General features: G+C 39.1%; 1 protein-coding gene across 5 annotated transcripts in view; it reads left to right on the plus strand.

Annotated features, from left to right (window-relative positions):
• The window catches only part of LOC6566205 (neurobeachin), a 220034-nt gene that overhangs the window by 163087 nt on the left and 36286 nt on the right, over window positions 1-20661 (plus strand). For all 5 annotated transcript variants that reach the window (XM_032739008.1, XM_032739009.2, XM_032739010.2 and 2 more), the window contains exons 3-6: window positions 10367-10493; window positions 15808-16004; window positions 19694-19815; window positions 19932-20058. In XM_032739008.1, the coding sequence (XP_032594899.1) occupies window positions 10367-10493; window positions 15808-16004; window positions 19694-19815; window positions 19932-20058 (573 nt within the window). The remainder of the gene's footprint in view (window positions 1-10366; window positions 10494-15807; window positions 16005-19693; window positions 19816-19931; window positions 20059-20661) is intronic.

The raw sequence follows: 20661 nt of genomic DNA on the forward strand, positions 1-20661 counted from the left end.
CTCTGTCTCTCTCTCTCTCTCGTTCTCTCTCTCTCTCTCTCTCTATGGTTGTTAAATCGAAATTAACTTGAGAGTTGCGAATAAAATTTCAATTCGATTCGGAAATACAAATCAAATAAAGCGTCTCGCAATGATTTATAATTGCACTCGGAACGATTTCAATACTATATTGGGCTATATAAGTATTTTATTACAACGAACTCCAAATGAGGCTTGTCTGCCTGTCTGCCTGTCTGTCTGTCTGCCTGTCTGTTTTGAGTCTTTGTTGACTTCAAATCATTTCAATCATTTGTATGCGCTGCACACTCATTAATCGTGACATTTACAATTCAGTGTTGTTTTTGACAGTCTTTTAATTATTGACTGTGTCAAACGGAGATGCTTAAAAGATGCTAAGAAAATATGATAATTTTTTTTTAGGTAAGTCTTCAAGTTTTCAAAAACAAAAACAGGAAACGCAAACAGAAAACACTTTTGTTTTTTATCTTTTCTTTACTTTTTGTTTTATTTATTTTTTTTTATTATTTTTATTTTTATCTGTACTTTTTTGTTTTCACTGTCATCAGACATGAAATATGCATAAAGGTCTGCTAACAATTTGGCTTTGACGCCAACTGAGACGCAACCAAGTCCTTAGGGCAGTCACACACACGAGCGCATGGGCGTGGCATTAACGTATGGGCGTCGGGCCTTTGGGTTTGTGCAAACAGTTTGAAATACTGTTTAGCAGCTTTGCATTTTTGGCTTGTGGGCTTAACTGCGAAATGTGTGTGTGTGTGTGTGTGTGTGTGTGTGTTTTGTAGTGTGGCAAAGGATTGAATGCTGTCAGAGAGAGACATAAATGGGTAGAGCTTTGTTGCCGCCTCCCTCTCCCTAATGCCCACACATGCGTTTTGTCATTCAATTTGGAATTGTGTGATGCCAAAGCACCAACCAACCCCACACCTTATCCCCCAATGTGCGCTGGGGCCCAGGAAATTTTCGAGACCGTCGGCATCATCGACTCATCAATATGCAAAAAGCTGGCAACGCACACAGCAAAGCCACAGGGCTAGTCGGTCAGTAGTATGGGTTGACGGGGGTGTTTGGTTGGGGGTTGGGTATGATGTGTGTGTGTGCTTTGCGTTTCAAACAAAAGAGTTTGCGAGTCGAGCTATATACACACACACACACACACACACACACACGCACACGTAGACACAGTATTGCCCCGTTAGTCAGTCGTGCGTCAAAAGCAATGCAAACTTTTTGCGGGCAACAAAAAAAAAAATAAATAAATAAAATAAAGGCAAAAAAATAAGAGAAAGAAAAGAAAATTATTATGGAAATGTCAACGTGAAACTTTTGCACAAATTCAAAAGCTACATGCCTCCCCCTCCCCCCTACCCGCTACATATACCCCTGCAACGCTAGCTGACAAGAGACGCATATGCTGCACGCTGTTTTTTCTTGTTACTGCTGCGTCCATTTTGCTGGCACTCAAATTTTAAACACAATTGAATTTCATGTTTAACATGACCAATATACCCAGGCTTCCCCCTCCTCTCCTGCTGCTGACAGGCCGCTTGAAAGTTTTTTCATTGTATAGCGTTTCGACCTTTTTGTGCGACCGCGGGCCAAAAGACATTTAATGCAATTTCGATTGGCATCCAAATCAGAGAATATAAAGTTCTACCACACACACACACACACACAGACGCACAACCTATCACAGAAATAGAGGCAGCTGTCAAGGACAATTTTTAAGTGCATGGGCGTGGCAGGCAACCTTTTGGCTTGGCAGCGATTTGCTTTGCTCAAATATTTGCATATAAATTAATTTAAAACGCGCACGCGTTTTTAAACCGCGCGCAAGTCGCTCACTCTTTCAACACATACTTACCACACTCTTCTGTGTGTTTGTGTGTGTTGTGTGCACACTTAAATAAGCCAAAAGGGTTTTTTTTTATATATATGTAGCACACTTTCCTAAGTTAAACAACAGCATTAAATTGCAATCTTTAAAAATGATTACAATTTAAAGAATGCGCAAAATTTTCAATTTCCATAATTCTTGGAATGTCTGCGAAACGTTTATTTCAGTTCACTTCAGTTAGCAATTTTGGTTCCTACGATAAAATTTTTGAATAAATATTAAAGCCAATCCAGTCTTGCATTAATTCTTAATCCCATTATGTTAAATAATAAATTGAAAGCGTATTAGCTACAGGTATTTTTTGTGGCATATTTTGTTGCCCAAATTGTAATATTTAAAATGTGCACATTTTATCAGAATTGAAATCAATGTTCCGTCTTTTAAATTCAAGAAGTATCCTTGGATTGAAAAAGGGATCAAATTACTTAGTAGATCATATCACGCAAAGGTTGAAAGCGAAAACTTTGAATATGAGTTGAGTGCACGCTTGAGTCGATTCGCATTCAGCTTAAAATCACATCAATCTCTAGGCTTGCCATCTACTTATTTTAAACAGCTCTTTATAAATATGTATATATATATATATATATATGCATATATATGTTTATATATTTCTGTATGTATGTGCTTATCTGGGTGTTTTTTTTTTTTTTGCACACACCGCGCATGTAACCCTTTTCTGCAATAGACTTGGCAAATGGAGAAGGGGGGGTGTGGTACAGGTGGGTTGGTAACCAGCTCGGGATCCACTCAACTGTTGACTTTTGTGACACCTTTTTATAATTCAATTTAAGGCACGAAGTTGGCATCAAAAGGTTGCTGATGCGGCTCCCGATTCGCATCGTTTGGTGGCAACTCTTTTTGGCTGCTTTTTGCCTAGGCGGCCAACGCGCGCTAACCTTACCACGCGACTTTTAACGCGCGCGTCGCCACCGAATCGCGCACGATTTTTGACGCCTTCACGGGTGACTGAGCCTAGAAACGTGCCCGGGCCAGGCACAAACACTTGGCGGTATACCTGCCCCCTCCAATCCAATCCAATTCCTATGTGGTCTAAATCCCCTTGGAATAAAGAGCCAAAAATCAAAATCTTGCAAATTGATCGCAATGCTTATTTTTCTTGTGGATATGAATTTGAATTGGATGATGAATGTCGATATGAATATGATATTAATATAATTATGATTATATTTTGAGTATGAGTATGAGTATGAATATAAATATGAATATGAATATGAGTAAGAATATGAGTCTGAATAATATTTCTACAATTAAATATAAATATATACCCATTTTTTTTTGGTTCTGAATATTAGATTCTACTCAGGAGAAAATGTAATTATTGCTAAATATAATTGCCGGTATACTCGTATTCGGCATGAGTGCCGTGTCAAAGCCTAAGTAAATAAAAGTGAGTTTATGAGTGTGCAAAAGTGTGACAATGGATTGATTCTATCTACTTATTTCGCTGGCACTGCGTGTCAAAACTGTTAATTTGTGAAAATTTACCCAAAAAGAAAAGGGAAAAACGAGCAGACTTCGTTCGAAAGCACAAACACCACAAAAAAAAAAAAACCAATCCCGAAATGGAAAAAAGAAGAAATGGAAAATCGAAAAAAAAAGGCAACTCCAAAATTAAATATAATTAAAATTGAACTTTTTTGTTTGCCAGTCGAGGACAATGGCAAATGTTTGCGAACGTTGACTTTTTGTTGCTGCTGTTTGAGTTGTACTTTCAGAAATGAGGGGACCCATGCTAACTGCGGTCGAGATTAATTAAATAAATTAAAATTTAGTTGGATATAAATTGAAATAGAATACTTTTGACAGTGCAGCGTAATTAACTCGATGGCGTCAAGCGGTCAACAAACGAGGCAACAGTGTGTGTGAAGGGTGTAGGGTGAGGGGGAGGCAAGAGGAGGATGTCAGCATGGGTCACAAATGATTGCTCTTTGTCACTTGCCACTTGCCCTTTGAGTGAGTGACTGGGTAACTGATTGACTGGCTGACAGCGGCAGCTGCCTGCCACACACAATGTTGCCCTGAAATGTAAGCTGCGAGTTCTCAGATCGACCCTTTGTGTGTGCGCGCCAACAACAACAAGAACAACCAGCCATGGGGCAAGACAAATCTGTCTGTTTTAGCCAGGCGACAAGTGGTTTGGCAAGCAAAAAGTAAAGTCTATAGATCATTGACTTCTCAAGTCCAAATTAGTATTGAACATTTCACAATTCAAATCCATTTTGCTGGTCGCTGCTGCCTTGTCAAATCCAAAGAAGAGTTGCCTCCACTTCTTGATTGAATATTCAATTTGTAGACGAGCAAATGAAATGCAATATTAACTCAATTGATCGTTGGTAATATTGCAATATTGTTTAAATTGATGAGTTGGGGTGTAATGTGAAACGGCTCAATGCACATGCAAATTGACAAATTTGTCGCCTGCCAGCACACTGAAAAGTAAATGGCCCAGCTCTCCATCTCCGTCTCCGTCTCTATCTCTATCTCTATCTCTGTCTCTCCTGGCTGTCTGCGTATCCTGGCAATGCATTTTTGCCTGTGCACTTTGCGTCAATATTATGCACATCAGCAACACCAATGACATTCAATATCTTCAGCTGCTGGAGTATGAAAGTATGGAAAATTGAAGATTGTGGATGGGGGCAAAAGGGAAATATGCATGGGGATATAAGGAATGGGGGATATAGGATTGCAGATTGAGGATTGCAGGATGCCAGTGGCAGTGCCAGTGCCAGTGCCAGTGCCAGAGACAGAGGTTACGCTACTTAACCCGCAAACAGCTGCCTATGCCTTTGCCATTTGTTGTCCACACATACACACACATATGTACACTCAGGAAAAAACATTTTGTAATTTGTCTCCTAAATATATTTATATTTTGTGCACCCATTTTAAGTTCGAAACTTTATTAATTTATATATTTTCATTTTATTTTCGATTGTAGTTGAAAATGCTTTTAATTATGTGGAGATTTATATGGAATTTTTATGAAAGAAATTATTAATTTTTTGCATTAATATTTTTATAAAAAAAAGGGATTTGCCAGCACAAATCGCATTTGCAGTTTGAAATTACAGATAATATTTCGCTCTTGCTCGAATTTATAGTGCCTGTAATGCTTTTTCGCAGAGTGTAAATAATTTCTAAGTGGTTGTGTGTGTAGCGCCTGCTGCTGTGCTTGTTTGCATTGCAACGGCAGCTGTTGTCAATAATAAATTTCCGTTAGAGCTGCAGCAGATTTGCAGGAAAAAAGCGCTGTGGCTGGGCGCAAAGGGCGCAGGGCGGCCAAGAGGAATAAATTGAGAAGCAAAGCAGAACAGTGAGTGAAGGAGAAAGGATGCAGGCGGCCAAATGGCGCAAAGGAAGGAAGGAAGCGCATAAGCGCATTGCACGGCATGCCAAAGACGATGACAAGGACGACAGAAATGGCTGAGACGAAGATAGGCAGAGGGAAAGGAAGAGTTGGACAATTTGAGGTTGAAGGACGAAGTACGAAGTACGCAGGCTGAAGGATGAAAGGCTATGCAGCAGCAGTGGCACTGAAAAGATGACATAGAGATAGATAGAGACGAGCGGGTGTTGAAATTGAATAGGGGGCAAAATCCTTGCAAAACGATGGCATGCAAAAAAAAAACAGCAAAAAAAAACAACGATGCGACGTTGTTTTTTGTGATTGCACTTGTTGTCGTTGTTGTTGTTGTAGCTGGCAATGCCTGATATCAAGTATACGACGAAGACGATGATGACGATGAAGATGAAGATGAAGATGAAGACGATGACGATGACGATGACTTTCTGTCTGTCTTTCCTCCAAACTGGGCGGCACGTTGATAAATTTATTGAAATTTTATTGAAACGAAACGATTTGACTGCACCAAACTGTAGTTTGAGGGGAGAAAATGAGGGCCAAACTGAACTGAACTGAAAAACTGAAACCGGTTCAAACAAATCGCTGGTAAAGTGGAAAATAAGTGCAAAATAAGAAAAGTAAGAAAAAACCAGCAAATATAAATGAATAGTATTTTAATCGGGAAAGTTTGATTGACTAGGTGATGCTCTATATATATATATATATATAGCTAGATCACATAGGAGCAATCTGTTGATATTTCTTCTAAATTGTTAATCGTTGGTGTTTCTAAATGAACTCTTTCTTTCTTGTCTTAAGTCAAATGAAGACAATCTTAAATACAAATAAATTTAAAGCAAAAGTTGCAAGGTCTAAAGCGAAGAAGAAGAAGCAGAAATTGCCGTGTGGCAATTAAACTTTTGCCATATTTTAAGTTCAACGAAAAACAAAAAAAAAAAACAATGCCAACCCTGACAAAGAAAGAATTCACTTAATTTTTAATTTTTGCTTGCTAAATTTATCTGTTGTTGTGTGTGTTGGAGTTTCTTGTTGGGTGTTTTTTTTTTTTGGGGTCCTTTGACTTTCAGCCGGACCAAGCTCAATTTAACCTTAGCTACAATAACAACAACAACAACAAAAACAACAACAACGACGACAATAGCATTAGGGCCAGTCGACGCTTCAATGCGTCTAAGGGAAAGAAAAGAAAAAAAAAACAGCCGCCGCAGTTGCTTTTTGCTCACATTTCGCATGCTATCTCACTCGCACTCTGCATCTGTCTCACTTCATTGTAAGCATGTAGAATACTTAAAGCGACTGTTACAGAGCCAAAGACTAAGACAACGCTAGTGATGAACAGCGAGGGAGTGAAAGAGAGAGAGTTGCTCCGGAACAAAATAAAAAAGGCCAAAAATTTAATTTGTGTTCAGTGGCCGTTGATGTTGTTGTTGTTGTTCTTCTTCTTCTTCTTGTTCTTGTTGTTATTGTTGCTGTTGTGCCATGCAGAAATTGCTACCCAATTACGTAATAAAATCTGACTGAAGTTGCTCTCTCTTATTATTTAATTTTTGTCTTCTCTTCGCATCGTTATTATTTTTTTTTTATTATTTTTTTGTTTTTTTTTGTTTTTGCTTTTGTTTTTTTATTTTTTGTGCCTTGCCAAGTTTTTGCGGGGTAGTTATTCTTAGTCGGCTTGTTGGCTGGATTAGTTGGTGCGGGGATGTTGGGTTTTTCTCTGTGTGTATGTGTGTTTTCGGGGCGGGGAGTGGGTCACAAACATTGCCCGCTTGGCGCTTATTATGAAATAATGCTGTAAAAACAAAACGCAACGGCGTCAAATCAACTTTGTATTTTGCTATGAGCAACATTTGCAGATAAAACACAAACACAAAATTGAATGCGCTCAAAAGTATGCCAGCGCGACGGGGTAATGCCCTGCAGCTCAATCCTAGATGAATTATATAGACTTGTGCCTTTATCCGTGAAACCGAGAGAGAGAGAGAGAGAGAGAGAGAGAGAGAGAGAGCGAGCGAGGCGTAAAGAAAGTTTTGAAATACTTGATCTACAAGGGCAATACGAACAACTGCTGCAAATTATCATAGCAATTTACTTACTCTCAAAACTACTGTAGACCCATTTTGGGTCAAATGTAATTACAGGGTAGAAATGTAACTACAAAAGGGAATCAAGAGGGGGCCATTAGAAGTGGGGCGTTTGAGGTGCCCCGGGGACATTGATGAGACCCACCATAGAGAGAATTGCTCTGATTCTGATTCCTTTTGTGCGTGTTTTTTTTTTATCAGTGAATGTTTGTGTGTGTGTGTGTGTGTGTGGGGGGGGTGGGGTGGGGTGTATGTGTGTGTGGGTGGGGTGTCTCCAGAGTTTCTTTTTAGGGGCACCAGTGGTGCCTGGACTGATCAAATTACCTACAGCACCACATTTTGCCACCTACACAAAATGAATGAAAAAAATAACATAAAATATAAAATATAAGTATATATATGTATATGTATGACTGTGTGTGTGGGCGGCTGTGTGTGTGTGTGTATGTGTGTATGTATGTAAATGTGTATTTGTATAGTGAAAAGTCAATTTTGGAGCGACAGCTGTAAAGCGGCAAAGCCTTAGTCACAGCACAGAAGCTGAGCGAAGGGCGTCAACAGAAGCATTGGTGGGACGGGGTGGGGCGTGGCCCCCACGGGCGTTGAGTGAGTGAATTTTTTTTTGCCAATTTATGAATCGACGAATTAAATTATGCGTGCAGTACATTAAAAAAAAATAGAGAAAAAAAAACAGAAACAGAAACAGAAACAACAACAAGAAAAGCACAACGAGGCATTTGAGATAAGAGCTGAACGGAGAAAGGGAGAGATTGCGAGTGGAAGAGAGAAGGATGCGAAGGACGCGAAGACGCTGGCAACGGATGATGGAAGAAATGATGCGTAAAACGAGCTAAGCAACAGATAACGATGAAAGCACAAAACAAAAGAGATTGAAAACAACAAATGCAAAAAAAAACACGCTGATTTCTTCACAAATCCGTTGTGCGAATTAACTTCGTGTCAAAGTTCGGCCAATAAAATGACCTGTGCTGAGAAATAAAAAGCCAACCAAAAAAAAAACCATGAGTAGAAACTCAAGAAAATTGAATTAATTACTTTTTAGTAATGATTACAAAACATTTAAGACAATAAAAATAGACGCAATGTGATTTGGGAATTTTGATCTCGATTTTACTGCCGCATAAATAACATCAAATTACGAGCAATTATTTGTTGTAGTATTTTGAATTTATCTTCAAGTGGTTTTAGTGTGAATTTGTATTGATCTGAAGTGATTGCGTCACTCTGGCATAAATTAAAAAGAAATCAGTGCCAAAGGCAAACATTCCAAACTGATTGGATATCAATGAAAATGACAATCTCGCTCCATAAAGTTTTAATTCTGTGCTGACAAGAACTGCAGAAAACTATGGGCATATTTACCCAATTAAGTGGGTGTTGCATCCGTTCTGGATTCGCTGCATATTTTTGATGTGCACCTAAACCACTCGCAGCGGAATCCCATTAAGCTAAAGTATTTCTGATATATCTAAATATCTACAGAAATGGTAAGCCGCAAACCGCAAACCGCAAAGCCGCGAACCAAAAACCTCAAACCACATGCTTTAAAAATGTTGGCGGCAATGTTTTTTTTTTGTTTTTTTTTTTTTCAAAATAAAACGTATACGCCGTGTACTTCAGTGAATACAATGCGAGCACTTGAGCACTTAAGCAGCTGAGCACTTGAAGACTTCAATGTTGGAGCAGTCTCATTATAAACACTCAAAGCGTTTACGTTTTCATTGTCTTCATTTGTCAGAATACAGCAGCAGCTACAACAACAATAACTACAAAAAATAACAGCAGCGAAAAAGAAATAAATAAAATGTAAGAATAAAGAGAAACGAGAAACTCAAACGAAAATTATATGAATTTTGTGTTTATATGCAATGGCCAAAAACCAATGTGCAATCTTCTGATGTGCCCTGTGTCTGTGCCTGTGTGTTTCTGTGTGTGTTTGTGTGTGTGTTTGTGTGTGTGTTTGTGTGTGTGTTTGTGTGTGTGTCAGGCAATAATCATAAAAACCGTCAAAAACGGTTTTTCTTTTGCTGCCAAAAGTGGCTGCCGCTTGCCGCACAAATATTGCGGCAATAATACGAAAGCACCCAAAAGCAGCACTGAGTACCCTATGTGAGTGTATTCACTCCTCTGCCTCTGCACTCAAAGCTGAAACACTGAATCAGTTGCTGATTGTGGCAACTGCTGTTGCTGCTGTGAGCTTCTCTTGAGTTGCTACCAGCGACTACACTCGAAAAAAAAAACTATATTCGCAATAGAATTTACAAAAGTGCCCCAAAAAAAAACAACAATAAATATCTGAAGTATTATTTTGGAATATTGTTTTATTTTTCCGGCAAAATTTCTATGCAAAAATAACAATGAATAGATTTTGTTTGCCTTAGTTTTTTTGAAAAATATAAATATTTACTTTGATGTTGGTTTTTTGTTGAGCATAACTTTTTTCCTTGAGTGCAGCAGCTACTTGGTTTGAGCTTGCGATTATTTTGCCATTATTTTCCATTATTTTACTTTATTTCAATGACTGTTTACATTAGGCACACACTCGCGCACACACACACACAGCACACACACACAGGCAATGCAGCCAAATAAAAAAAAGTACTGCATACTTCTAAGCGCGCCCAAAACTGCTGCCAGTCTCTATATGTTTGTGTGTGTGTGTGTGTGTGTGTGTGTGTGTGTCTGTATGCCACTTCACTTTGCTTATTGAACTGGGCACACAGTGAAGCAGCTACAACAACCACAAGTTGAACAACTTGAACAACAACAAGGCACATTCGCAGTCGATTCTTTGATTTCGTAATACATTTGCTTGGGTTTTTTTTTGTCCCCTGGGTGCCAACCCCCACACGCCCACACTTGGGAGCTGGTTACTTGTTATGCATTGTAAAGTTGTTCGCTTCCTTTGACTGCTTACTAACTGATTCCCCCACTCAATCTTGCCCACTCTCTTTGCAGGCCGAGATCTGGAGCGTGTTTATTGCGATTCTGCGGAAGAGCGTTCGCAATCTTCAGGCCTGCACAGATGTTGGACTCATCGAGCATGTCCTTGTGCGTCTGCAGCGCTCCGAAACCGTTGTGGCAGGTAAGTTACAATTTATGAACAAGTTAAATATATTTCAATAACTTATATCAAACATTTCATTTGTTCGATTTAAATATGTACCCCATTTAACGAGTAGAATGGGAAAATTCAATGTGAAAGCCTAGTAAAATACAATGATTCCATTTAGATGAATAATTTTAGCCTGAATCCATTAAAACAAGTGTAAGAAATGCATATAATAGGCAGCTTCTCCAACCTACTAAAATAATATATATATATATATGTTAAAATATATGTATATTTATTTATCAGTGTATCTACATTAAGTCTGTATGAACATGCGCTATAATAACTAGGGATTTCAAGTTTGGAATCAACTTTCTTTTTCATTTTATCAACAACAACCCATGTTTCGCGATTAATGACACATATCGATTTCCGATAGCAATAAAAGCCACAATTTTAGAGGCAAGACATCTTAATACATTATTGCATAGCTGCACTCAAGTTATAGTCCATAGTTCATAGTCCAGTATCTGTGCCTGTCATAAGATATCAGAGCAATTCCACAACTGCCTACATTTCTACAAAGCTGTAAAAAAACTTCTTAAACAAACATTTGGCAATAAAACTAGAATATTTTGAATAGCTGGGATACAGGCGAGCTAACTCGACTATAGTACTCGAACTAGTTTGATTACAAACTATTCATGAAATGAGAGTCATAAAACAAATGTCTTTAACCATTATTACAAATATTCGAAGGCTCAGCTGTAGGGATAACGAAAATCTATTCAAGACAAACAATGGCAGAGTTCATTCAACACAAAAGCCTAATTAGCATCAAAGCAGATAATAAAATCTAACAAATAATAATGGATGCCAATGACGCGTAATGGATTAGGTTAAAATGGCCGTGGAAGACAACATAAAAAGCAAATAAGACGTGGTGAAAAGATATAATCAATTCACTGATTACTTACATTAAAAAGGATTTGCTTGCTTATTAAGCAAACTTAAAGAAAAACATAGAAAATAGTGTGACAAAATTGAAATTAAAAAAGTTAAGCAAACAAGATTTATGTAGATATTCAATTATACAAGAGTAAATAATGTGACTTTCTAACTATGTAATAATGTAGTAAATGACAATGAGAAATCCAGGGATGACAAGTGTGCTTACCAGATATGGTCATCAGCCGAAAATAGACATGTGCGAGGAGAATGAATGAATGACTAACTGAAGTGCTTACCACAGTGACGCAGCAAAGCCCAACAAACCCAACAGATAGCCATGAAGTTGTGCAAGAAAATTAGAAGAAAAAAATGTGAGTGGGACAAAAAGCTGGTCAGTCTTCGTTTTGCTTATGGCAATGATTCAGCCGGACTTGTTACAGTCATATATATGTATATATACTCGTATATCTATATGAGACTGCGACAAGTCCGACTGAATACATATAAATATGTATATAATACATAAATATACAACGGCGGTCAAAATTATCGTAGTTCACACATACGTTTAGGAAAATGTTAAAAGAAAATAGTTAATATATAGCTAAAAAATTATGAAAATTGTATTCAAACACAATCAATCAATACTGAAGATAAGTATACATTAAAAGTTGGCATAGCTATAAAACTTATTTTAGACACAAGTTGAAGTCCTTAAATTAATTATTATTATTAAATTATCATTGAAATTTATCATTATAATAGTAGTGTACTTAACGTTAAGTTTTCTCAGCTTACCCTTTGGCTAAACACTGCTTATGATGGATAGTTATATGTTATTAAGATTAGTAATTGGAAAATAATAGTATTTTAATAGATCTGAATTTAATCACCATCAAATGAGTAATATTTTTAGTAAATGCTTTGAGAAACAGCGCTATTATTTTAAACGCAAGTGTATATATATGTATATATATATATATATAGATATATATGGACTTAGCTTTAGCTATTTTGTAATGCCTGCCCTGTGTCCAACAACGACAACAGCAAGCAAATCGCGACTGCTCCCCGCCGAATTGCTTTTCGATTAATTTCACGCTTGTCAGCGGCCGTGATACGCCCAGTGGTCCGCACAAGTATCCCCCACTCCCCCCACCACCCCCATCTCGCTGAAACACCCCTCCCCGCTAACTTGTTGTTCATGCCTAGGCACATCCCTCATGTATGCTAAGCATTCTTTTGACTGCCAACATTGCGCATTTATTTTCCGATTGCCGTTCTCTTTTTGGCAAACAGCGCATCAAATTTTCTCTTCATTAGTGACATTTTTCCTACCCCCCCTTTTGACCTCCAACCTCCAACTCCGTTCTACGTTTACTGTCCCTTCCCCTCCCTTGCACCCTTGCTGTCATCTGACAGAGCCACAAGCGTGTGTGTGCCTTCGGCTTTGATTTTGATTTTATTAAGTCAATGACACATCTGCGGTCTGGCAACCCTCCAGCTACCAGCATCCCTATGCTCTCCCTTCCCCTCCTCCCCTCCTCTCCCCTCCACTCTTCACTCTCAGCTTACCCCTAAGCGAATCGCCCAACCCCTCAGTGAGCGGCAGGGCCCAACCCCCTCTTTAGTTGGCATTTAACGAACTGTAACTGCTGTCAATTTGCAGTCGCTGACTTTTGAGCCTCGTCGCTCAAGCCATAATTTCATATGTACGTGTCTGTGTGTGTGTGTGTGTGTCTGTGTGTGTCTGTGTGTATGTGTCCGTGTGTGTGTGTGTCTGTGTGTGTGTGTGCGTGTGTGTCACCTGACAAATGTCGAAACGTGACACTTGCTAAGAAATTAGATAAGGCTAAAAGTTGTGTCTGTGTCTGTGTCTGCGGCAAACGACAGATGGAAAACTCAGATGAGACTGTCTTTTTCTTTTCTTTTCTTTTTTTCTCTTCTTCTTCTACTTCTTCTCGGAAAAAAAAACGAATTGTGAAAACTTTACGATTAACTTGCCTGGGTTTTAACCCAACTCTAACATAACTTTTCATTTAATTAGTCTTAAGAGTCTGTAATTGGTTGGTAAGAAATTAGTGCATTTTATTGGAAATTAATTGGCTTGAAAAATTCATTCATCGTTGGAAAATATCTATAATTTTTTCATTTGATTTCTTCCATGCAAGAGGGACTTGAATTTTCCGAAAAGGCTGCTCAACAAGCTCGAAAAAAAGTTCTGTATACATGAACTTCTGTAAGATGGAAGGAGACACAGCATTTATGAGAAATGAACATTTAGGATTTTAATTAAAATTTATTAAAATTCTAATTAGCCAGCAAACAAAATCGAATTCTTGGAAATCAAAAAAAGCGTTTTCGGGAACTGTTTCAACGATTGATTTAAAACGTTTTTAACTGCCAACGATCCAACCTATGACTTTTAAGGCTTAAGTAAACTGAAATCAATTATTGTTATTATATATATACATAATTGAATATGTATATAATATAGGTTATATTTGATTCGCAAGTCGTTGCTTAAATAGGTCTTCGAAATGAAACAGTACCTTTGACCGGGGCAAGTGGGCCGGGCAAATGTTGTATATCTTTTAGGGGAAGTTTTGTTGAGGACATAAAAAAAGCTGTCAAAGTTGCTAGCACTTTGGCTTTTTATGAGCTGCAAAAGATGCGAAGATATGCAAAGGCAGTTAAATTTTGTCAGACTGAGGCGACGGGCCAGGCCAGATAGACAGTTAGACAACTCGACAGATAGACAGCGAGGCAGACAGATAGACAGGCAGACAGTTAAAGAACGCCAACTCCCGCTGTGGCACGGTCTGTGGCATTGTCATTGCGCTCTAAGCAATTGCAACAGACGTCGTACATGGATGCTGCTGATGCCACGCGGACCGAAGACTGGGTGAAAAAGATGTGTGTAATTAAAAGCTTGATACCCGAGGCGGTGGTGCAGACGGGGCGGAGACGGGGCGGGGGTGACAGCGTCAACTTGGGGCCAATGGGGCAACATTGTCGTCCCGGGACTTCAACGTTGCGGTTGAACGCGATGGGCGGCGATATGGGCGGAGTTGCCACTGAGTGCACTCAGAAAAAAAACATACGCCCAATAAATAACCAAAAAAATTGATTAATATTTTAGTCAAATTTAGAAAATATTTACAAAATTCAATTTAATTCAAAGAAAATGAACATAGAAGTGTAAGAAAGATAAACTGCGATTTTAGATAGGACTGAACTTAGTCAACTTTTTGTTTTTTTTGTGAGTGTAGGCGGCATGACAGCTGCGACGGTTGATGTTACTCAATTTCTTAATTTACGCAACCCGAAACGTGTTGATGGAGGCGCAACTGGAAACTGTGTAACTGTGGAGCTGTGCGTCTGTGGAACTGTACAGAGCTGAGGAGCTGTGTGTGTGGGTGAAGAAGCTGTCGCAACTTTGGCAAACAGTTGCCGTCGCAGCTCCTTTGGGCAAAGGCCCCAGCCCCGGCAAACACAGTCCAGGCATTAAAACGGCCCGTGCGTCCCATTTCAATTAGTGTGCATTACAAATGAAGTTTGGGAATAGCGCAACAGCAGCCCGAGTACAAGGCTATCCCAAGTTGAGCAGTGAGAATGTCTGGCAACGCCGCACAATTGCAATATATTTAATCAACTGCCATATATATATATATATGTGTTATATATCGCATTCAATGACAATTCGAATTCAATTTCCAGCTCGCTTCACGAGTTGACCTTGATGAGCACACCTCTTCCTCTTGCTGCTGCCACGCCCAGCTGCTATAATTTTTTCTGTTCGGCTTAAGAGCGTTCTTGCCACTTCGCTGCACGCGCTCAGCTTGCAGTTAACATTTTTTTTTATTTCTGTTTTATTTTTCTTTAATTTGTCGGTCTGCACTGCGAATAAATAAGTTGGGCAAACTTTGGTAAAATTGATTTGGAAATTAAGTGAAAGTAAAGCTGAAATTGAAGCTAAAATTCTAGTTGAAAAGCAATCAAAGTTTTTTTTTATTAGAGATTAATATGTATCAACTTACAAGTTGGTCATGAAAGCCACTGCGTATACTTGATAGTCTTCATACAGAATTAGAGAGGGAGTTTATACTGTAGTTAAGCTTTTAGCTCCAGCACTAAATGTTAAGCCTCCTGAATGTTGCGAGACTTGCATTTGTTTTCCTGTGCCTTATAAAGAATTCAAATAAAAAAAATATAACAAAATTGCCTAAGCTTGGGATTTCAGCAGTCTGAAAACCAAATATTTGTATTTTGTTAATTTCGATCGGTTCCTTTTTATACCTATTAAACATGCCACATACATATATAACACCATCTCTGTCTCGCTCTCACTTTCTCATCGTGTACCTGTTTTTCTTTTTCTTTTTTTGTGTTGCAGACTTGCTCATCGAGATGTTGGGCGTTTTGGCGAGCTACAGCATAACGGTTAAGGAGCTGAAACTGCTCTTTGGCACGATGAAGGCCAACAATGGCAAATGGCCGCGTCATTCGGCCAAATTGTTGAATGTGTTGCGACAAATGCCGCATCGCAATGGGCCCGATGTGTTCTTCAGTTTTCCAGGCCGCAAGGGATCGGTAAGTCCTCCTCCTCGTACTGTATACCATATACCATGTACCACTATATATCTAATGATAATAAACAACCGACAACAATCACCCATTGTTATATACCCTGTGCCCATTAAGACGATATTATCAAAGGGGAGTAAGCAGCGTCATCAGGAATCGAGTCAATAAAGGCTTGACTATGATCCCTATTCATTTGATCGAAGCTTTCATGCAGATAACAAATATCGATCAATATCGATAGCAGATAACCGTCTCTTTTTGAAAGAATCATAGACTCTCTCTAATTGTTTATCACTTTTGTTGCATGCTCATCGTTGACGATTGTCCGTTTCCGATAAGATCCGAAAGTGGACTAGTTGCTCATATTTTAGACTTGATTACAGGGCATCTATGCGTTGGTCACTATCGAGTGTTTAGGCTTTGGTCAAGTTGCAAGTTGTCGTTAAGTGTCCACTGCCCCACTCTTTTCTGTTGACCCCTAGCCGCCTAGCTCAAATATGCAACTACACTTGGAGCTAGACTCCATCCTCCATCCCCCATTTTGCTGTAGAGGAGGAAGCTGGGTTATTGGGGATTGGGGCTTGGGACTTGGGCTTTTATTTTATTGCGTCGCACTTAAATCGAATTCGTAATGTGCGCTGTTCGTGTGGCACATGCCACAGGACATGAACTGCCCCTAGCTGCTGTCTCAGCTTGCACAGCTATCCCCGCCTGCCCACACATGCACACACACACACACAAAGTAGGTGAGGGTGGTGTGTGCTATCTGTATATAGCATAAACACATAAAAAGTGCCATAAAGCGAATTGGAAGTCAAATGCGACATGAAACGATCCGATACCAAAGCGAAATGAAATGAAATGAAATGAAACGGGACACACTCGCAGACGCAATTGTCACAAAATGTTCAATAAACAGGACATGTTACTATCGCAGCTCCCAAACATGCCATGTCTTCAAAAACCCCACCCCACCCCACCCCAACCTTAGCACTTGGTCATTTGCAACGATTCTATTCGTGTCCTGTTCTATTTTGTTCTGTTCTGTTCTGCTTTTTATTATTATTATTTTTTTTCGTTTTTAATTTTCATTTAGCTCACTTTTAGGTTTCCAATTTCAGTGAGGTCCAGACCCGTAGCTACTATTTGGTGTCAACCCCTAAGGCTGCTAGGGTTGCATCCCCTATATAAAAGCATCTGCTTTTGCCTTGCACTAATGAGTTCCCTTTGAATCCAGGGCCAGCCAGCTTCAGTTACTGACGGGCAACAGGCAACTAGCAACTAGCAACTGGCAACTGGCAACTGGCAACTGGCAACTGGTACTCCAATTTTGCAAGGTTGCATGTTTCGGCATTTCTGCCCCTAACCAAACAGTTTCTCCAGGCCAGCCAGACCAACAACCCCCTTTGTGCTGGGACCGAATCACTTGACAATTTTAACATACAAACAGACAGAGAGAAAGAGGGATAAGTGAGCGGGGAAGAGTGGCGATGGAGCGGACATTAACAGAGACAGACTAGATAGATAGAGAGAGAGAGAGAGAGAGGGAGAGAGAGATAGGGAGGCAACAAAGTTAAGTCATGTGGCATGCCACAGGCTCCGACATTGTTGCACTGTTGCACAATTGAATGAGGCCTCAAGACAACGTCCGATGCCACACGACGATACTCATTCTGCATACAAATGAATGTGAACGCGATTGCGAATACGAATGTGAATGTGAATGCGAATCTTGTTGCCGACACGAATACGTATAAATTATAAGTAAATGAATGTTTTGAAAGTGTAAATGAGTGTGTATGAGTGTTGAGTGGTGGCTGCTAGATGCTGTGTGCCTGATTCAAATTGGATGTGAATGCTTTGAATGCAAAAGCAATTCTGAGTGCATTACAGCTATTCAAATGTTATCTGTCCATATATGCAATAAGCTTTTGCTGCATGAGCTGCAACTGGTTTTATTTTATTAAGCATTTATTTTATTATGTATTGAAAGGGTCTCTATTTGATCACCATAAAATGAGTCATATTTTTATGAAATGCTTTTAGAAGCAGTTCTACTATTATTTTAACCGCAACCATATATTTTGGTTCAAGATCGATCTATCCAGAGACTCTTAGAGACTAGAAGAGCTTTGGACTTCTAATTTGGAATATAACCGATGGCAACATAAGAGATAGATATATACAGATATAGATAGCTAAAATTGGATTTGTTACCAATCGAGAATAAATCAAAGCCCACAAAGAAGAAAGGACGACTTCAAATGAGAATTTCGTATCTGTTTAACTTTCATTTGCATACTCCCTCTCCCTTTCTCCCTCTCCCTTTCTCTCTCTTTCTCTGTCTCCCTCTCTGTCGCCAATTTAAAATTGTTGCGATTAAATTACTTGATTCACACGCATTTGAAAATTGAATGTTTTAGATACAAAAGCAGAGAGATAATCAAACGGATGCGAATTTGTGGTTAAGCGAAACATTTCATAGGGTTTGTGGTGTGCCGGGTGCGGGAAGCTGGTAGCGGTAATATGGGTAACTATATATAACAGGATAACTGTGTGGTGTTCGGTTATATAAACATGATAAGAACATAAATTACGAGCATTGAAAGGCAAATAAATTTATGAACTAAAAGTAAACACGCAGCTGCAGTTAGTAGTATATGTGTATGTGTATGCGTGTGTGTGTGGGTGTGTGTGTGTGTTTGTGTAGTGGAAACTCTGACCATCCGCTCTGTTCGGCCGTAAAGCCACAAAATTCATGATAAATCAAAATGGGCTCATTTCCTTTTAATTTTCACTTCATTTCTGCTTTCGGCATTTCAGACTCAGTTTCTGCGGCTTTTTGCCTTTCTGCAATTGGCATATTTCGAGAGCGTCTGCTTCAAAGTTGTTGCTACTTTCTGTTGTTGTTGTTGTTGTTGTTGTTACTGTGTGCCACAAGTAGCAATATGAATGCTCAAATCCTCTGGCCCAACCCACCCAATAATTCCCATCGGAAGCCCCAATGTTGTTGCTCAAAGAGAAAATAACTTTACAGTCAAAAAGTTTCAGACTGCAAAATACTCTGTTTATTTGCATTTCTTTCTTTTCTGAATACCAATTAAGAGTCACACAGTCTTCCATTAATAATTGATGTAAGATGTAAGCCAAGAGTTATCAATTTTTGGATAGGTTGGATAGGCTACATTTTGTATTAAAACCAATCGACACTTTTATGCGAACAGTGTACAAATATATTCAAAAGTTTGATTTATGTACTGTTCAGTTTTGGTTTGGGTTTTGGTTTTGAGTTTTGTATCGTTTTTGCTTTTGGGTCCTCAGTTCTTGCTGCTGAAACGGCTGAAGTGCTTCAAGTTGTGTGGCCTTTGACTTGCTGACTTTTGTAGCAAAGTGTGTTGCATGCCCCACTGAGGGGAGAAGTGAATGATGTTGGATGGACCGACGGATGTCTGAACGTGGTCAGTGCTTTTTGTGACCGGCTTAAATGTGTATTATGTGGTTCACTTGACCAATACCTGCTGCTAATTGACATTTAACAAGCTGACACTATGTGGGTGGACTCTTATTTTCGCACATGCTCCCCCCTCCCCACTCTCTCTCTCTCTGGTTACCACCATGTGGCTGCAACTAATTGTGCCACATTTGCGTCGAACTGATTTCCAAACATTGATTCTTCTTCTTTCCGCATTCCACAGGCAATGGTTTTGCCACCGTTGGCCAAATGGCCCTACGAAAATGGATTTACCTTTACCACCTGGTTTCGATTGGATCCAATTAACTCGGTGAACATTGAACGAGAGAAACCCTATCTCTACTGGTAAGTGCCACCCACCAAAAAATATAAATACAGTTCTTCAGTACGCATCCTGTTGATCTGCAACTAATTGGCAAACACACTAATTGCTCACATACATTTCTTCTACCTGCTTACAGCTTCAAGACATCGAAGGGCGTTGGGTATACTGCCCACTTTGTGGGCAACTGTCTCGTCCTCACATCCATGAAGGTCAAGGGCAAGGGCTTTCAGCATTGTGTCAAATATGAATTCCAGCCACGCAAGGTAAGTCTACTCCCCATCCAGACCAGTCATTACACCTGTGAGTTACGATCCATTATAGTCTTTGGGACCCTCCCACTCTGCTCCGTCTGTGGAACACTTCACTTGGCATACCCTCTTTCAATTTATGGGCGTGTGATTTGGGTGCTGCCAAAGTTTAATTAACAGCACATTGAATGGGTAGCAACAACGGCTAATTACCTGCCCAAGCCAATTGAATTTAGTTTGGCGACGAAAATTAACTATTTATACGAAATTATACAAAGGGTGGCTTACGGCATATATATACATAACTAATAAGGGATGAAGCTTCTCGAATACCGTACAGCCTCGGTCAAAATAATAGTAGTGCAAGCATATGTGTTGGAAAATGTTAAAAGAAAAAGAAATTATGAAAATTGGAGTTAAGCACACGCAATCAATACTGAAAAGAAAAGTAAATATTACAAGTTGGCAGCGTAATAAAATTAATTAACAACAGCAAATTAAAGTTTTTAAATTTATTATTCTTACAATTATTTTAGATTAGTAATTGGAAATGAATTGTATTTTAAAACATTCTCAGATGAGAAAAAATGATTTTTTGTTTTGCCGAATTGCATGAGT

This window comes from Drosophila grimshawi, unplaced genomic scaffold, assembly GCF_018153295.1.
Source record: "Drosophila grimshawi isolate 15287-2541.00 unplaced genomic scaffold, ASM1815329v1 contig_848, whole genome shotgun sequence".
NCBI lineage: Eukaryota > Metazoa > Arthropoda > Insecta > Diptera > Drosophilidae > Drosophila > Drosophila grimshawi.